Source organism: Xenopus tropicalis, chromosome 1, assembly GCF_000004195.4.
Source record: "Xenopus tropicalis strain Nigerian chromosome 1, UCB_Xtro_10.0, whole genome shotgun sequence".
In the NCBI taxonomy this organism is placed as follows: domain Eukaryota; kingdom Metazoa; phylum Chordata; class Amphibia; order Anura; family Pipidae; genus Xenopus; species Xenopus tropicalis.
The window spans coordinates 35281320-35302286 of record NC_030677.2 but is presented as its reverse complement, the minus strand read 5'-3'; the positions used below and the strand labels follow the sequence as shown (position 1 = coordinate 35302286).

The window sequence follows — 20967 nt, the reverse complement described above, 5'->3', positions numbered from 1 at the left end:
TTAGATTTCTAGATATTAGATTGAAGGGATGTACATTTGGCACACTAGCTAAAAGTAAAAATAATATATATTACCAGTGTATACACCAGTGAAAGGTTTAAATAACTGGGTTTAGACCCCTGAATATTTTTTGGACATTCTTTTTACTATTAATTGGGTGAATTTTTAACAGTGCTGTACACTAACCCTTTAACTATACCAGGGATAGAAAGAGGTCCTCTTGACCTTTTCTGAGCCAGTAGTAAGTGTGATGTAAGGGGTGGAGCCGCAATCAGATGGTGATTCGGTGACATTCAGTATGATGCTGTGGGACTGGCTATAATGTCACACATCTGCAATTGGATGGAACAAACTTGGAAACATGAAAGGTAGTAACCATAGTGGTGAGGAAGAATTAAAGTTGGAATGTTTGAGTCAGTGGCATAACTAGAAGTTACTGAGCCCCCCAGCAAAATTACCTTAGGGCTCCTGCTGATCCATTGCCAATTTCAAAAAAGAAGGAAATATAGACAGAGTATGACCCCTTCTTAAGGACACAATAAAACCTTCTGTGATTGTGATAAAAAAATAGCTGTTCTTTTTCCTTTTATTCTGTTTTATTTTGAATCTTTGCTCCAAGGAGAAACAAAAACACAAAGCATTTTGCTTTCAGTAGCAATCAGGCTAAATTAGCCAGAAAAAAAATGCACATTTAATATAAATGAGCAATTTCCAGACTCCTCGCTCATTTTTGTTTATAATCATTCGCTTACAAAGTGGCCCTTTAAAACCAGACATTCTGTTTTGCTGCACGAGCTGATTATATAAGATGCTGAAACCCCATCTGTTCTAAATCATACAGTGTGGGATTTTAGGGAAGGGGAAGCAGCAAATATATTTTCTGAAATTTACCAGAAAGCTAAAAAAAAAAATAAAAGCGTTTAGGATCTGAAAATGATCAGAGAGAAAAATGATATCATGAAATGATATAGAAAGATGCTCAGTCACGGCTCGGAATCTATGGTGCAAATTTACAAAAAGTTGAATTAATTTACATTTTTTTTAAACCACGGATAAACTCACTTCAGATTTTTTGATGAATGACTGACATTCGTTGAAGTGAAAAAGCACTTGTAGGAAAAAGTCGCTATAAAGTCACGAAAAGCAGGACTTTTTTTTACTTGTTGTGCGATAAGCTCAACTTTCTCGACTTTTCGCACAGAGACAGAGTCAAAATACCCGAAACCCTTGAAGACCACGAAGCAAAGAAAAAACATTTGCCATTGACTTGTACATGACCTAAACAGGTTTTAGATGGGGAGTTTTCGGATTCTGAATTGTCGTAGAAAAGTCACATAATAAGTTGCAACTTTTTCCCACAACTTTCTCGTGGGTTTGCAATTTTTTCGGCGTCAATGACCCCAAGCCGAAAAAGTTGCAGGTTAAAATTCCCCCCTAAATGTCTTTCCCTATAAATATCATAGTTATTATTATTGTTTTACATGTTACAGGACTTATTGGTGGTGGCATATACAGTAAATATGCAACTTATACTGAAAAACATGAAACAAACCCCTGTTATGTTTTTAGAGGGACTTTAAGAGATAAGACAAAGAAACACACTCCTCTGACAGTGCAGCCACCATCTTCAATGATTTCCCAGAGATCCCTGGTGCCTGTTTTCTATGTTACAGTTTTACTATACTGAGCATGGAAAATGGTTGAGGACAGCCCCAAGGGATCTCTGGGAAACCTCTGAAGATTATATTTTATATAATTTACATATAAGGTGTATGGACATTGATGTGGGTGGTACAATGCAGGGAGTATCACAAACAACATCTTTGTATGATTTGAAGGTAGAGTACCAAACTGCCCCAGTCAGTAAATCACCAGCTAGGGCCGGAATTACAAATTTACCGGCAATGTAATTGCCTTGAACAACTCTGATGACGGATTACCCCGTATAAGTAACTTGTTACCCCTAGAAGTAACTTGTTATTTAATAAAGCTGTGTCCAAATTAGGTGTTTGTCCTTGCCACGATCATGATAGTTCATTTGAAATATAAAAAATAATTTGCCCCTGTTGTTTTGATTAGACAGCAACAGGTAGAATACTGAAATAAAACAACAAACTGGCTGCTGTGGGTCACTATACTTGGGTACAAAATATTAATTCATGGACCCCCTGTCCCTCTAATTCTTTGAATTGAAGTTCCCACGGTTGAGTCTCTATCCCTACTTGCTAGAAATTGCAGCATCACACTTTTTTGTGTATAATGCAGCTCAAGGTTTCCTCATATCTGTAAAAGAATCCCTTCCCAGTTGATTACAATAGGAAAACAAAAGTAGCAACACTCACTGGATTAAATATAGGAAACACACCAGCCAGCCACCTTATGTATGTATACATATGTATTATACAGTATATTGATGCTGGTAATGTAACTACTATAAAAACATTTATATCAAGACAAGATCTTTTGTAATACAGGTATGGGTTTATTAAATGTTTAACTGAGTTTTTAGTAGATTTAAGGTATGGAGATCCGAATTATGGAAAGAACCCTTATTCAAAAAGACCCAGGTCCCCAGCATTCTGGATAACCGGTCCCATAACTGTATATACAAACTGTATTTATTTACAAAAAATATCTACTTTGCCTCTTTTTAACACATTATATAGACATCAACATTTCAGTGTGATTTTCCACCCAATTCATTCTTTAGAATACACAGACTCTGGTAACTGTAGCTGCATGTATCAGATTATGCTGAAATGACGGCTCCCAGGAAGCATCACATAATGCTCACTCTATAACAGAGACAATGTTATATATATATATATACATATACATACATACCCCATTAGCAAGATCCTAGCCATTTGTTCACCCATTTAGCTTTAATAACACCTCTACTTAAATGCCCTTTTTTTGCTGGAGGTACTGAGAGAATAAAATTTTCAGCCTCAGTTCAGCCAGTGACACAAATAGAGACAAATAATACAAAAGAAACGGTGAGACAGTCATAAAGTATGCCTGACTTAGCCGTCTGGTGCTGAAAATAGAGTCTGTAGCGGACAGAGAATCTTATCTCCTTCATAGAAGGGTATAAATGTTAAAGGGAAAGTATTCCCTGTATACAAGTGGGGCTTGCATTCATTTTATTCTTCTGTACATGCTTACCAGTAAGTTTTGAGAATACTTGCTGACATGCATTAGGTTCCAGTGAGCAGGGGGTGCCCTGGTTTCATTCCAGCCACATACAGCTAGGGGTGTATTATGCTGTGTAAAACTAATTCGCCGAAAAAACGGAGTAAAAAGCTGTGTAAAATAAATGGAAAAGATCACCATCTGAACGCCAGATATTACGCCGTTATTTTCCATAAGTTCCGGTGGAAGAAAAAACGTGTAAAAGAATTACGCCGATTTTACGTCGTTTTTACACGGCGAAGCCTGGCGATGTGTGGCGAATTTTCTCGCCGTTTTTTACACAGCATAATAAATATGCCCCCAAATGTACAGACTGCCCTTATGGCTCACTGTATACAATCAGTGGCGTAGCGAGGGGGGTGCCGAGGGGGCCATGGCCCCGGGCGGCGTATCAGAAGGGGCGGCAGCGGCTCCTTCTCTCTTACAGGCGACAGGCGCTTTTATAAGGTTGCGCCCGTGCGTATGACGTCACACGTCAGCGACGAGGCGCAACCTTATAGAAGCGCCTGTTGCCTGTAAGAGAGAAGGAGCCGCCGCCGATGGTCTGTTGGGGGTATGTACTATGGGGGAAATTGGGGGCACTGTGTGGGGGCTACTGTCTATGGGGAAATTGGGGCACTTTCCATGGGGGGGGCCAGGTCTTTGTGGGGTATTGTGTATGGGGGCACTGTGTATGGGGCAATTGGGGCTCTGTGTATGAGGGCACTTTCTATTGGGGGGCAAGGTCTTTGGGGGGTATTGTCTATGGGGACACTGTGTATGGGGCAATTGGGGCACTGTGTATGGGGGCACTTCCTATTGGGGGCACTTTGTATGGGGCAATTGGGGGCACTGTTTATGGGGGCACTGTGTATGGGGGCACTTTCTATTGGGGGAACTGTGTATGGGGCAATTGGGGCACTGTGTATGGGGGCACTTCCTATTGGGGGCACTGTCTAAGGGCAATTGGGAGCACTGTGTGGAGGGGGCTGTCTATGGGGACACTGTGTATGGGGCAATTGGAGGCACTGTCTATGGGGAAATTGGGGCACTTTCTATGGGCAATTGGAGGCATTGTGTGTGGGGGGCACTGTGTATGGGGCAATTGGGGGCACTGTGTATGGGGGTACTGTCTATGGGGCAGTTGTATGGGGGGACCGTGGCCAGAATAGCGTTAGGGGGCACTGTGGTACAGTGACCCTAATACTTTTTATGTCTGTGTGTCCTGTACTGATGGGAGGGGCCCCGTGATTTCTGATGGCGGCCCTGCCACCATGGGCAGCCACGGATGCACAGCTGAATCCACTTTTGACAATTATGACATGCGCACCGCATTTCAAATTCAATCAAAAAAAAAAAAATTTAATGCTGCTTTTTTTTATTTTGTCTATTTTTTTTAAGTATAACTAAATAGAGGGGCGGCAAATTTCCGGTCGGCCCCAGGCGACGAAAGCCCACGCTACGCCACTGTATACAATAAAGTACCTGCTTGGATTTACCAAGTCGTTTCTTTTGTAAGCAACCACTTCCTCAGGGGGTCTCCCCTTTACACAACAAGAAAAGCATGATGTCGACAGCAAATTTCATATGAAACATGTATAATTTCACAAAATGCTTTCCCATCACACACAGCCTACCTACGTAAGAGGGTAACTATGACTACGGGTGATTATTGCATATAACATTCTGTAACACTGACATCTGGTCAAAGTCATTTATACTCACAACAAAACATGGACCAGCAGATGTCTTCAAGCATTCTTCCAAGAGTCTCATGCGAGTCTTCTGGAGATCAGGGCTATCCCAATCCTCTTCAGGTATCCCCCAGTATAAATCTATAACCTAGAAATGAAGGTAGCTCAGTATTATAATCATGTTAAAGCTGAATCTGAACACATCTAATTTTAAGGAAAGTATAAGCATCTTTAGGAATGGCCAACCATTTTTAAGCAGACTTATCAGCTTAGGTTTACCCAAGGTTTAGATTTTATGCTTAAAGGACTACAAGTGGGCTTAAAGAAGAAGGAAAGGTAAAAACTAAGTAAGCTTTATCTGAAAGGTCTATGTAAATACAGCCAGAACTCACAGAAAAGCTGCACTGAGTTCTCTATGAAAAGAAACACAGGATTTCTTGTCTCCTTCCTTGTCTCCGTAATTCCTGCGCCAAAACCTGTGCAGTTCTCTTCTCTCTCCCCTCTCTTGCTCCCCCTCCCATAAGAATGCTAAGAATTCCCTTCCCCCCCTTTGGAATGTGTGATCTGAGCCAATCAGCAGGAAGCTTTCTCATAGTCTTACAAACTGAGCATGTACAAGGGCCTGGGTCTTGGTGCAAGAGCAAGGCATTATGGGAACTTTACAGAGCTCAGGGTTTTTTTCTTATGAGGCTTCTGATCATCTGAACAGGAGAAATATGGGGAGACTTAAGGGCACTATTGAGAGAACTGAAGGTATGCCTGCAGCTTGAGATTTACTCTTTATTAGCCTTTCCTTCTCCTTTAAAGAAGAACTAAACACTAAAATTAATATAGCTGGAAATGCCATATTTTATATACTGAACTTATTGCACCAGACTAAAGGTTCAGAAACTCTATAGCAGTAATGATCCAGGACTTTAGATTTGTCACAGAAGCTCCCCATCTCCCCATTTGTTAGGAGCATTAGTGACCCTGCACGGGCTCAGTGGGCTCTGGGCAGCTGTTGAGAAACTAAGCTTAGGGGCTGTTGCAAATCATCAAACAGAAAATAAAGTTTGTCTGTCATATAAACTGATACTACAGGGCTGATTATTAAATTCTGATTCTAATTGCACTGGGTTTAGAGCTTCATTGTAATGTGAATCTGAATGAATTACTAATCAGCCTTATATTCTTATATTTTGACATTTATATTCTATATATACAGTATATTGTGAGTGGGTCTCTAAGATCAGCAGCACAGAGCATGGGCAGGGAATCAGCTGAAAAGAAGATGGAGAGCTACTGGGGCATCTTTGGGAGCACAGATCTTCCCTGCTAAAGGGCTGTGGTCGCCTTGGGCTGGAACAAAAGCACAAAATAATGTACAACATTTCTGCCTTACTAATTCAGTTATGCTTTAGTCTTCCTTTAACAACAAACATTTAGCAAAGACAATATAAACGTTGTGCAAATTTGTAAAATTATGTACATCCAATTTAAATTGTATGGAACGAATACACATTTGCTCCATATTGATGGAACCCATACCTTACATCAGGGTTCCCCAACCTTTCTTACTCGTGAGCCACAGTCAAATGTAAAAAGACTTGGAGAGCAACACAAGCACCATAAAAGTTTATGGAGGAGCCAAATAAGGGCTAAGATTGACTATTAAGCAGCCTCTATGCACACTATCAGCTTACAGGGGGCTTTATTGGTTGTTTTTTTTCAACCAAAACTTGCCCCCAAGTCAGAAATTAAAAAATAACTCCCTGGTTTGGGGGCACTGAGAGCAACATCCAAGGGGTTGGGGAGCAACATGTTGCCCCCGAGCCACTGGTTGGGGATCACTGCCTTATATGCACTGACAAAGACAGTATCTCTGTTCATAGGCACTTTTTAAGGGGAGGTAAAGGCTTCCCAGAAAGATTAGGGATTATATTAGAACCCCTTAAAAGAAGCAACATTTCAGTATTTAGTAATTTAGTATTCAGTAATTATAGTCTGCAATCAGATTGCAATAGCACAGGAGCAGCTACGTTATCATATTTAACTCATTGTTCCATTGAACTGTGGGAAAAAAAACTCCTTTTAAACTTTTACTAACATTTGAAATGATTAAGACGGTCAGGTACCATATTGGGTGTCTAATACACCAATAACCTCGTTATGGACAAATTAGAGCTCATTTAGATTACGGCACTTTTGCACATCTTTTTTACTTTGGACATTTTTTGCCCAGTCTAATACAACAATTATCATATATTTGCTATAATTTGGGGCATGTTATTTTGTTATAATTATGTGTTATACATGTTTACTGATGTGCTATAAGGACATATATGCATATTACACTGCTTATTAAGAGGTGATTAATACAACATGGAGGGGCCCTCCTTGTACTATTGCCACTTTGTCTTTATAGGGTGTGTACATTTTAAAATATTTTTTAGGTGTTGGTAGTGGGGAAATTAAGATTTTAGCTTGTTGCCTCAGTGATCAAAGCAGGGGTAAAGTCCCATTTAAATTCAGGTTCAATAGTATATGTTTATTAATTAGACACCCTGTCTTTGGGATATCTGATTCATTTGGTATGTTCATCATGCAATAGTAATATTTGGATTCAATTTTATTACATAACCTACAGTATAAAGCCTCCAGTGCCACCAACCAAATCTGCGCTTAGCAATGACTTCACTCTTAAGAAGTGACAACTGCTCAGTCCCTGACTAGGTGAGAAAATGATAAACAACCCCTTATATCTTCTAAGTGGTACAAAATAATAGCTAGATATTCAACACTTGCTTTTTTCTTAAATATTCTTTATGTATACTGGCATCTCTGATTCAGGATTCCATTACCCTAAAAGCCCTAAAATATGGCAATGCAATTTCCCACAGGGTCCTCTTTAAGCAGTTATTCATTCTCACACCTGTATACCTGGGACAACAAAGCCTTAGGTTTTACATAGGATGTGATTCTATAATGTATATGTGGCATTAGTTAAAAGGGTTAATTATTAGTTCTGAAGTTGTACAGGTTTGGGATTCCTTATCCGGAAACCCCTTATCCAGAAAGTTACGAATTATGGAAAGGCCATCTCCCATAGACTCCATTATAAGCAAATAATTCTAATTTTTAAAAATGATTTCATTTTTCTCTGTAATAATAAAACAGGACCTTGTACTTGATCCCAACTAAGTTATAATTAATCCCTATTGGAGGCAAAACAAGCCTATTGGCTTTATTCAATTCTTAAATGATTTTTAGCAGTTATGGAGATCCAAATTACAAAAAGATCCCTTATCCAGAAAAACCCAGGTCTGGATAACAGGTCCCATACCTGTACTTTCTTACTAGTAACATTATGAAAAATTATATGTTTTTGTTTCTTCATGAAATCTTAGGGGCACATTTACTAACCCACGAACGGGCCGAATGCGTCCGATTGCGTTTTTTTCGTAATGATCGGTATTTTGTGATTTTTTCGGAAAATTGTCGCGACTTTTTCGTTACTAATACGATTTGTGCGAAAAAACGCAAGTTTTTCGTAGCCATTCCGAAAGTTGCGCAAAATCTGGCGATTTTTCGTAGCGTTAAAAGTTGCGCAAAAAGTTGTGATTTTTACGTAGCGTTAAAACTTGCGTGAAACGTCGCACCTTTTAAGTTTTAACGCTATGAAAAAGGCGCAACTTTTCGCGCAAGTTTTAACGCTACGAAAAAATCGCCAGATTTTGCGCAACTTTCGGAATGGCTACGAAAAACTCGCGTTTTTTCGCACAAATTGTATTAGTAACGAAAAAGTCGTAAAGACGCCGAAAAAAACGCAAAAAATACGCAAAATGTTCGTTTTCAAATCGGAATTTTTCCAATTCGGTTCAGATTCGTGTCTTAGTAAATGTGCCCCTTAGTCTCATTTTGATCCTGGGTTTTTCAGAAAAGCCTGCCTTCATCCCCACATTCTGTTTGGCAGAACATTTATAACTTAATTTATAACTCTGTTTTTCAAATATGCAGGAGAAAGGCAACAATCCACAGCAAAGCAAAGATTCAGGCCGTAAACTTTTCCGGCGTGCTCCATCTGTTCCCCGGAGATAAGCGTAACAACGGCGTCTACATATGATCACTCAATAATACATGTCATGTAAGGCCTCTTTCCTTCTGTGGCAGGCTAATAGGAATTATTGATTGGTTTTGTACACTTTTCAGCAGTTTTATTTCTATGATAATTACCATGAGTGTAATGTAAGCTAGGAAAGTCCTGAGGTTCTATAAAAAGATCCTGAGTCATGTAAAATATTAAATTGTGCTGTGTCAAATTGATACGTTTGTGATGAAAAATAAACAGCCCTGTGTTTGCTTTTCCTTAAACTGTATAGAAAAAAGACTAAATATTTAGAGTTCTGAAGGTCACTGTTTTTCCAAGCCCAATTCCCCCATACAGCCAATTTATTTATCTTGCATTTGAATTCATAGTGGGCTCGTTTTTAGTAAATAATCTCCATGGTGAACAAGTGTTAATTACAGGACTTCTGAGTACTGAGGGTGCATGCTAAGAATACAAGATATTTTGGCAATGAAAAATTCTAATGCCCCTCCTGGTGCCACCCACACAGTGGCAGGCAATAAACCAAGTCACCTGAATACAGTAAAGTCCAGTATCATTACTGCTTCCAATATTACAGTGAATCATGTCACAGAGGGTTAGGTTTGCCATCGCTACAATTAGTGTTAAGTCTTGAAGCATCCACTGAGAAGCCTAATGTATGTAGAGATGCATAGTGCTACATATTTATGACCTCTCAGGATCCTTCCTTACCTGCATTTTCTGTAGAAAAGCAACAGTGCACCATGGCATGTCAGAGGAGATCATACGCCTTACGTATCTCATAGCCCCAGGCTACTTTCTCAGAAGTGATCTAGGAAATAGCCTGGGGCTTATCTCTTCTGAAACTCCTTTTCTATCTCTCCATGTAATGTGCAGTGCTTTTAAAATTGACACAATTAAGATGTTCGAATTTTTATCTTAAACTCCACGGTGCACCGTTGCTTTTCTACAGATGATGGTTATTAGCACCTGATCCCGAAGTGCTATACACGAGTTACACGTGGTATTATGTAGTGGTTGGTAAGTGCTCCCAAAAAACTTTCAATTGACTCAAATATCAAGTGCCCATATTGCTGTAGTTTAAGAGAACCATCAATCTGTAGGTGTTTGTCTGATTTGCCATATTTGGCTTTGGTAAATTGCATTTTCTTTTAACCCACTCATAGAGGTCTTGCAGCAAGGTTATAGCAAGAGATCAACTAGAATGTACCCTTTTAGTAACATGGTACTATACTATTACAGCTTACACTTTACTGCACTTTCATACTGGCTAAAAGAAGCCACCCAACCTTCTCTTAAAACTCTGTGCTGCATCTGCCAGTGCAACTGATTCACAGAGAGAATTCCACAGCCTTACAGTTCTTACAGTATTAGAACTTTCTTCTAATCTCATGGAATTCCCTTGTGTACTCTCAGAAGATCTTCTGGTGAATAAGCACCCTACGGCATTACTGCTGGGCTCCTTTATGTCATTTACTTTATAAATCACTGCAGAAATCGCTCAGCTATGTTAATCAAGTTAGTTTCGGTGAAGATGGAAAAGCGGAAAATCCAATACACCTTTTAATGGAAGGTACGGATCATGGTACATAAATAAATCACCATCCATTAAATATGGAAACAAATTGATAGGACAATAAATTGTGCTTCGCTGTGCAACATCTCCTTAATACAGGGGCAGAGCCATTAAAATATACATAACATAGTATCATAGCAGCTGAGGCTGAAGAAAACACAGGTCTATCAAGCTCAAGCAAACATGGGTCTCACATTTGCATTAATCTAACGGAAAGCAAACTAAACAATGAAGCAAAAGCTTAAAGGTACTGACAGAATCATCCATAACAACATCTGCAGGCTATAAGTCCCTTCTTTTGGCAAGGCTTAAATCCCCTTTCCTTTAGTGGCTCTGAACCACCTGCACAGACCTATGAATAAAGGGCTCCCCCCCAAGAAACCTCTGAACTTGCCCTGCAACAAACCACACTGAATCATATCCATTGCTTTTGGGTGAATTTTACCTCACAAAATGATTTTCTTTGTAGAGCTGCCTGTATTTTTAAGATCAATTTGGATACCCAGGTATGCTGTGGCCACCCAGTCCAACCCAACCCAACCACTTTATCACATAAATGGCTGTGGAATGTGGTTGGTCACAGAAATTAGAAGTGTGATATTAACAAAAAACTATACCCCCAATAGGATACAGTCCATTTATATCAAATTAAGTTGCCTATTAAATAATCTTACCAAACTGGAATCTACATATGAGGAAATATTGCCCTTTTACATCTTTCCCTTGAGCCACCATTTAGTGATGGGCTGTGTGCTCCCTCAGAGATCCCCTGACAGGAAATAAAACAACTTAACTGTAACAGGAAGAAGTGTGGGAGTAAACAACAGAACTTTGTCCATTAATTGGCTGATGTGACCATATAATACAGTTGCAGATTAGAGAAATAAACATTAACCTTCCTATCTCTGTTACAGTAGGTCCCTTTCCTATCCATAACATTAGCATCAAGCATTTTAGCAGCTGAGATGAAAAATGCCAGCCAAGTGGCAGTGTTACCCAGAAAACAATACAAATGTGGTCTGTACAAAGGCTTTTAGTCAAAAGCAAAATGTATTCAGTAACTGTATTTATTGCAGCAATGCACAGCCAGAGAGCTGATCAAGGGTGCAATTATGTATCTCAAAAGGTCCCAGTGTTATTTCAGTTCTGAATGCTCTGCAATATATATAAGATGTTTGAGCTGACACTGTTCACTGACATCCGCTTAGAACAATTATGGGAACAGGCTTCTTCAAAATGTATGCAGATGTGTTCCTAATATAGTAGCTTTCTATGAATAAAGTGTCTGTCTTTCAATAAAGAAGCTAACATATGGGGGGTTTTGATATTCTTTATGTTAACATGTGTTTAGTGCCAAGCAATTCCAAATCTTCTCACCAGACATATGGGAAAAGTCCAAAATAAACCTACTCCTGGCATAGAACCTGCATGTTGTATTCCACAAGACTGTCCACAAGATTGTTTGGTCGAATCCAGAACCGAAACATATGTTAATTAGGATCGGAAGGGGGTAAAAATTGCCACGCGCTGCACGCGCTAACCCCTGATCATTTAAACCTTTATGCTAATTAGGATTTGGATTTGGTTTGGCCAGGAACGTGGATTCGGCCGAAACTGAATCCTTCAAAAAAAGGATGGATTCGGCCCGAATCCCAAACCAAATCCAGGATTCCCTATCTTATAACCTAAACTTGATTACTACTGTAAAATACTGCATACGGTCACCCTCTGTCCGTAGGAAGCAAAATGTATGGCACCCACCTATCTGATAAAAATGTACACTTAAGCAGTTGTTTGACAACCTAAGTCGTATTTTCCCAAACAGTGAAGCCCAAGCAGTGAATAGGTTACCTTGGCTCAAGAACTGTTAAGGTGAGATTTGGGCTAATACCCCTAGAACAATAGGAGCAGAGGGAGTTATAACATAGTAAATAGATATGTACACTTATGATTTAAAACAGAAGTGCTGACCAAAAACCTCCACTCTAAAAGTGCCAAGTTAGACTGTTGATCAGAATAAGTCATGCCAATTTTAACAAAGTACCCAACTGAATGGGTTATCTGTGACTTTCTAAACCCCTCCTCAGCCATGACATTTAGATACAATATGGGTTATATTGCTAGAACATTGGTAGCAAATATTAAACCTATTACACTGTCAGTTCTAATAAAAATCCAGCAACAAAAACACTGCACTATAGTCACCTCTGATTTAGACATTTAGTGGCAAGAAAAAAAAACCAGTTGTATAGATAAAGCTATTGACTTTCTACATTGTTTCTTTAGAAGGGCTGCTGGTTGCTTAGTTTTAATAAGGATCTTGACCTACTGACAATAACTGAGCCTCCATGTATCCAGAGAGAAGTAAAGGGGCTTCAAATGCACAGGGGCAACAAATCTCCCTCAAATGGTTTACCACTGGCAATAAATTGAATCTCCGGTGGGAAAGCACACATAAAGCTTTTTTTTCCCATGTTGCCCCAAGTCTTCTGCTATTAACTTTATTGAGGGTGGAAAAACATTTCAGGAAGATGTCGCCCATGATAGTTAAGATTTAACCACCAATCTTCCCTTTTGCAATTACCCTGAAGTATGGCCTTCTTACTTTAGGATAAAAAGGCTTAATACTAGGCTCAAGAAGCCTGTTTTATAAACGGACTACTTGGTATTGGTAGTCTACTTGGTGGTGTAGTAAATCCCCCACCCCCATTGTCTGCTGTTCTAAAAATACTATTATTACAATAGCAACAATGAATTTGCAATTTAAAAAAAAAATCTTTGTAATAAACTCAACCAATTTAGGTTATTGGATTTTTTACTTGGCATTACCTGAAACTCCATTCCATAGTTTTCTCTGCAGAATTCTCTCAGCTTCGGATACACATGCTCCCTCAGTTCATTTCTTTCTGCTTCTGTATCTAGGGAAGGACAAGAAAGCACTTTTATTAACACTATTTATTTTTCCTACTGATAACTGAATTAAATCTGAATTAACAACATTACATAAAGATATCACGGCATCCAAAGCACCAACTATCTAAATACTCCTTGTTTATTTTGGCTAAATATGATGAATGCAAATAGCTGCACTTTCTATGCATGCTGTTTGCACACTTACACTTTGGCACGGCACACTCCTTTGTATTCATGCATACTGAATATTATATTAGGGATTCTATCATTCTGCCAAACAAAATGTTTTATACATGGAAAGCATTTGACTATGAGAAGTAGCAAACACTGTGTTGATGTGGGAAAAAGGAGATCAGTAAGACTGACACATTAGCCTGCGCTACTGACCCGTGTAGATCTACGTATCCAGAAAGTACAAGCACTTTTGTACCTCTGAAGGCAGTGAATTTGCAGGCTTTCAAACATCCACGTGTACCTCGGTCAACTACTTTATAGTCATCATCTAGCTAGCACCACTACCTGGAACTAGAGTTTGTCCTTTGCTTTCTGTTGGGCTTCTGTTTATGACTAGTTTAACATAGGAAGCTAGAGGCTTCCAAGTGAAATTGCTCTTATTGTTATACTGTGATGAAATTGGGATATTACTGTGAACTATCTTAACTGTACCTTGATGCCTTAAGGTGTCCATACACTATAACATCCGCTCGCTTGGCGATGTTGCCAAGCAAGCGGATCTTCACCAGATATCCCCACCTACGGGTGGGCGATATCGAGTAGCAAGTAACTTAAAAAAAAAATAATCCGATTGTTTGGCTCTGGGGCCAAACGATCGGATTACATTTGTGGTTATGGGGCAGTAGGTTCGGGGACCGCATCAACGAGCCGATGCGGTCCCCGATCCGACCAGATTTTCTAACCTGGCCGATCGAGATCTGGCCAATTTCAGGCCAGATATCGGTCGGCCAGGCCGCTCTGTTCTGCCCATACACAGGCCGATTAGCTGCCGAATCGGTCCAAGGGACCGGTATCGGCAGCTATAGTCGGCCCGTGTATGGGGACCTTAAGTTTAGATTTACAATGATGGGACAACTTACTGTGCTTTTTTTATACATCCTCCCTTTACCCTCTGCCCAAGATTGCAACCTTACCTGGACCCCGAATATGAGGCTTTTTACCCTACAAACCAATAGCCTGAGGTAATTATATTGGGCTTCTATTAATAACTAGTTTAACATATGAAGCTAGAGGCTTTCCAGTGAAATTGCTGAAGCTTTAGGGGGAGCAATTTCAAGTTTTTGCTCTAATTGTTATATTGTGATAAAATTAGGATATTACTGGAAACTATATTAACTGTATGTTTACTGTATTTCTTTTTATACATACTGCCCCGAGTAGCAACCCTGCCCAGGCCTAAATATGAGGCTCTGTGCCCCACAAAAACACAGGCCTGGGGTAATTATATCCAAAAACAGCACTGATCTGAATATAAAGTAACAGGAGAACATATAAATATCCTGTTGCTGCTACACCTCCAACGCAGAATATCACTAATAACTAATACACTAATGCATGTGCAGAAGAGGAAAGCTTGCTAGCTGATGCCGGAGCATACCGGGAGTTGAAAGGCTGCAGGCTGGGCAGCGACGATGAAGAAGATCATGTAAAATTACGTTTCTTTAGGTGACATCATTATTCAAGGGTTGCCAAGGGAACTTTACTTCTGGCCAGTCTATGTGGCAGCATGACTCAGTTTATATTTGCGCTTATCATATTTGCCAGTAGAGGAACACAGTCCCTGTAATTAGGGTGGAATGAAGTAATTAGAATCCATGATAGATAGCTCAGATGATGAAATAACATTGAACAGAGAAACAACCAGCCCTTGGAGATGCTCAGAACAAATTAGATAAAAAAGGCAACCAACAAAAACAAAAATAGTTGTTTGCTCATAAAACAGTGTTCTGTTTGTGTTTCCCTTGAGTCACAGGGTTAAGGGACGCAACCTGCTCACAAGAGCCTAACAAAAAGGAATAATCTAAAAATGCCTATATTTTACATCTATTTAGCAACAAGTAATATATATGTATGTATATAATATATATGTATGTATAAACTAGAGCAGTGCTGTCCAACTGGCGGCCCCCCTCTGTGTGGCCCCCACCTGTCTGGCTGCTTTGATGGCTTACCTTTGAGTAAGCATTAAATGGTATCAGTACTGAGATTAACTGGCCCCCTGCATGGTTCTCACCTCAGATTCAGGCTGTAATCCCTCTGTATTGTTTAAAAATGTAACCCCCTGTGTTTTTCACACCTTTTAATACCTGCATTGTTCACCCCCTGCAGTGTTCACACCTCAGGCTCAGAATGTAATCACCCCCATTGTTCACTTCTTCACACCTCAGACATAGGTACTGTAGGCAGAGTATGGCACATACAGCCAGCATAGGGCAGGTAGAGTATGGCACACACAGGCAGCATAGGTCAGGGAGGGTATGGCACACACAGGAAGGGTAGGCAGGCAGAGTATGGCACACACAGTCAGGGTAGGGCAGGCAGAGTATGGCACACAGAGGTAGCATAGAGAAGGCAGAGTATGGCACACACAGGCAGGGTAGGACAGGCAGAGTATGGCACACACAGACAGCATAGGGCAGGCAGAGTGCTGTCTGTGTGTGCCATACTCTGCTTGCCCTATGCTGCTTGTGGGAGGTGAACCTGGCAGGGGTTTGTTGTGGGAGTTTGTTAGCAGTTGGAAATAGCCATTAAATGGTCCCTAAGGTGTGTAATTATGTACTGGGGGTTGCTCTGCTATCCACAGGGGAGGAGGAGGCATATGGAATTTAAGGGTATATCTTAATATGACATAATTCTTTCACATATGAATGATGGTTGATATCCCCACAGTAAGGATAAAGCATTTGGGATTTTGCTGTGCTACCACCATTGTGATAAAATAGGTGTGGTTTGAAGTGGGTGTGGTCAAAACTGGCTTCCATTAGCGGCCCTCCACCATGTATGCTAGAGAAATTCCGGCCCTCGGCACCGTAGAAGTTGGACAGCACTGAACTAGAGGATGTGCCACCATTGTGCATTGGTTTTCTTTTTGGCTTATACCTCCTCCTTAAGCAGGATCACATATGGGTTACTTTTATCTTATTACTATACAGAATAATGTAAGCTGATATCTGCCAAGGTAACAGGCAATGTGAAATGGAAAAGCCAGCAACACTATAGAATGTGTCAGCAAATGAACCTGCAGCTTACAGTACTAAAGACTTCTATTTAGTATCCATTTCATACTAGGTTATATTGACTCCCCTCCCAAGGTACAAATATAACAGCAAATTTACTAAAACAGGTGCTATATTGCACTAGTGTCGTTACCAGTAGCACCTAATAAGCAAATAGTCTACTAAAAGCTAGAATTAAGCACCTAAAAGTCACATTAAGTATCTTCATTTGAACAAGATCCTCCTACAGGCTAAAGTTTAACAATTAAAGTTAAAAAAGAAAGTTTCATAAAATTTCCTCGTACCTCTAGTAGCACTTCAGTAACCTACTTCAGAACCTGAAGGCTCAGCTAAAACAGGTGCTAAATTGTACTAGTGTCATTACCAGTAGCACCTAATAAGCAAATAGTCTACTAAAAGCTAGAATTAAGCACCTAAAAGTCACATTAAGTATCTTCATTTGAATAAGATCCTCCTACAGGCTAAAGCTTAACAGTTAAAGTTAAAAAAGAAAGCTTCATAAAATTTCCTCGTACCTCTAGTAGCACTTCAGTAACTTACTTCAGAACATGAAGGCTCAGCACATTTTTCTGATTTTCAGTATGATGTTATGACCAGTATTGGAATGCTCAGTAACATCATCTGTGTTAGGGGAATAAATGGGTAATGCATTTATACCATAGTAGAGAATAATGTTTCTCTAGAAAAGCCGCATAGCTCTGAGTAGGACACAAAAAGGCCCCTGCCAATGCGGGTGATTGGGGTCCCTATTTTTGGAAGTTGCATGAACCCAGGCTATCAAACTTACAACCTTCCAGAATGCTGTTAAACTCTTTACCCCATATGTAATAAAAGTTACCTAACAAACTAAGGGGCGGCATGCTGCCCTGCTGCAGCACAATTTTAAAATTTTGCTCCCATACGAAGCAATGGTGACCTCTCCCCACTGCTCTGTATGGGACTTTTACTGTTCGCGAATGCGCATGGGAAAAGGTTGGGGGGGCGCAGAATGGGGGCAGCCTCAGGGCGCCCCCATTAGAAATCCGGCGCTGCAAGTTGTCCTTTTGTTGATGATGTGTAGGTTAACCTGAAACTTGTGGGACCCGTGCGTTAACCCTTAGGTCAGGTCGGTTAGGGTTGAACTTGGGTGACCTTTGCAGGTTTGGGCTGGGTGCAGGTTAGAGCGGGGAAGTTCTTCTGCTCCGAATGTATCCCTGTCTTGGAACCTAAAAGGCTCACAGAAGTATCATAGAGTGGAAAGACGCAAGTACAGGTTGGGTGCTGGTCCTACAATGGCAGGTAAGGGACAGGTGCAGGTTAAGGTTTTGTGTGCTAGGGTTGGGTACAGGTTGAGTTTTTCCTGACCCACACATCACTAGTCATTGTAATGCTGATTGCAAATTCATCTTCATCATCCTCATTTAGTTATTCAGTGCCAGCAAATTAGGCAGCACTTTACAATCATTTATAACAAAAACAAGAGATACAGAATAAAAAACGTTAAGGGACTCTGCTCATGAGAGCTTAAAATCCAAAATTCCCTGTCTGTCCTTTCCTCAACCAGCCCTGGCTTCAAGGTACTGTAGCTGTAGATAAAACACCAATATCACTTACTACAGGCTGAGACACACAGAAATACAGTAAATATCTGTGTTACAATCACTATTTAAAGTAGCACACATTTCTTGTAAGTCAACAATTCAGAATATTTTTCAACTGACATTTAAAATCCCAGCAAAGTACAGAAATCCGGCTGAGGAGTTTCCATTCCGTATTCGGCATACAGAGCAGCTTTGCCTTTTCTTTAGGGATGACGCTGGAGTGTACTGTACTGGAAGTAACTATGAAGTCTGTGACCTACATATATTTAAGGCAAGCTGGAGTCTTCCCAGTGTACACGCAAGAAATGGATAGTTCCAAATTAGTGGGAGGAATTTATTATCTGAATTTAGCAATGGAACATGTATTTCTGCTATAATTATAAGCCACTGAAAGTGTTTTTCTGCACATTATGGCATGCTTCATTTCTAATGCCAGTCACTTTAAGCTTCTTTGGTAATAGTTATGGCATTTTAAACATATATAAGAGAAAACAGCTGCAGGACTTTCTGCACTTCATTTAGCTCAAAAGTATGAAAAGCCCCCCCGCCCCCAAATATTATATATAGTTCTGATCATTAAATAGAATTCTAGGTCACTCCACAGACAAATCCTTTAAAAAGAATCACTAATCCTCTCTGCAATAGGATTTGAAATCATTTCTGTCAATGTGACATAAAGCAATAATGCCAAGTACAGGCTTTGGGAACCATTGCATTTACTTAAAGAGAAACTGTAGTATTGGGGTTCTTCAGAAAGAGCATATGGTGGAACGGATGTTATCTGAGACAGCATTTGGCACATTTAGTTCTGTTAATACTGCCTGCACTGAATTTTAATCATTTCTATACATATCTCCTTCTCTATTTCTGCCTCACATTATCACTGTCTTTTGCTTTTCAAAACTGAGTTTTATTCAATGTCTCTGCTACCGTATGCTCTCAGTGGTTTATATTTTGTCTCTCTATTCTTAAATGCCTGTTTTGTTTTCACTTTTTTAACAACCGTATATAATACATAACCCATTCTGTATAAGAACCTGAGAAATTTACTGAAATACAGGTAGAAAGGAAACAAATACATTACATTGTTTCCTCTGGTATGTGCTTGTGCAAGTGCACACAACCAATTGTGGCGCGCACATAGAATTTTGTGTGAAAACACAACATTTTGTCTCTATTCTGACCAGAGTACACTGATTTTTTTGTGCACATAGCCGAGAAGGAATTAGAGGGAACATTGCTAAAGACTAAAGGTATTTGTCTGAAGGTTCACTCCCCCAGCTAATAAAACACCCCCAAATGTTAATGCTCTCTTTAACATGCTTCCCTCCTTCATGCTTAACTGTTGCTTTTAATCAGTAAGAATTCATTCTCTCAACTGGTGAAAACTGTAAAAAAAAAACTTACCTAATAGGCCCTGAAAATTTCAGACTTAGGCAGCAAACTGGCAAATGAAGTTCAATTCTGATAAATGCAAGATTAAAGTGCATACTTTGACAGAAATAACATAAATCTGAGTTTTACATTAAATGGTAGTATGTTGGGGGTATCCTTAATTAAGAAGGACCTGGGGATTTGTGTGGATAACAAGTTGTGTAACTCTAGGCAATGTCATTAAGTGGCTAGTAAAGCAAATAAAGTGCTGTCTTGCATAAACTGTTGTATTAACCTGAGAGATGAAAACATAACTTTGCCTCTTAATAGGTACCTGGTAAGGCGTCACCTTGAGTATGCAGTGCAGTTTTGGGCTCCATTCCTTAAAGAGATACTGACACCAGCAATTAAACCATTTTTTTACAACTGCCATAACACATATGATGTGTATGATGTTAGTATGATGTAGAGAGTAATATTCTGAGAGAATTTGCAATTGGTCTTCATTTTTTAGTTTGTAGTTTTTTCAGCTCCAGTTTTTGTTCTGCAGCTCTCCAGTTTGGAGTTTCAGCAGCTACTGTATATGGATGCTAGGGTCCAAATTACCTTAGCAACCAGGGAGTGGTTTGAATGAGTGACATGAATATGATTAGGAGAGGACCTGAATAGAAAAATAAGTTATAAAAAGTAACAAAAAGTTAATTTAAAGGTGAGCCACCACATTAGGAAGGCTATACATGTGCTAGAGAGTCTGCAGAGACATGCAACTAAATCAGTAAAAGAGATGGAGTATTAAGATTATGAGGGCAGACTGTCAAGGAGCAAAAGCCCTTGTGAAGGACATTACTCTTTACAAGTACCTTAGAGGGCATTATAGACAGATATCAGGGGATCTCTTTTCCCATAGAAAAGACCAACACACCAGAGGCCACCCCTTTAGATTAGAGCAGAAGATGCAGTGTAGGTGGTTCTTCACAGTGAGGGCAGTGAGGTTGTAGAATACCCTGTGGGGTGATGTTGTAATAGCAGATTCCATTACTGCCTTTAAGAGGGGCTTGGATAACTTATTGAACAACCATAATATCCAAGGCTATTGTGATATTAAGATATTGTGTAGATATTGGTATATGTAGTTTATATATGTGGGTATATAGACAGGTTGGTAAGAGTGTGCGTGTATATGCGCACTGGGGTTCATTTGGAGGGGTTTCAACCCAACTTAGCTATGTAACTATGTCCATGATACCTTTTTTTTTCCATTCAGGAGTCTGCATATATAGTAAAAATCATCAAGAGCAAGAGCATTTGTAAAAAT

At 39.8% G+C, this 20967-nt stretch overlaps 1 protein-coding gene across 1 annotated transcript in view; it reads right to left on the bottom strand.

Annotated features, from left to right (window-relative positions):
• The window catches only part of nwd2 (NACHT and WD repeat domain containing 2), a 93082-nt gene that overhangs the window by 32056 nt on the left and 40059 nt on the right, over positions 1-20967 (bottom strand). The window contains exons 3-4 of the mRNA XM_031895361.1: positions 13364-13452; positions 4900-5016 (exon numbers count right to left, since the gene is read on the bottom strand). Of these exons, the coding sequence (XP_031751221.1) occupies positions 4900-5016; positions 13364-13452 (206 nt within the window). The remainder of the gene's footprint in view (positions 1-4899; positions 5017-13363; positions 13453-20967) is intronic.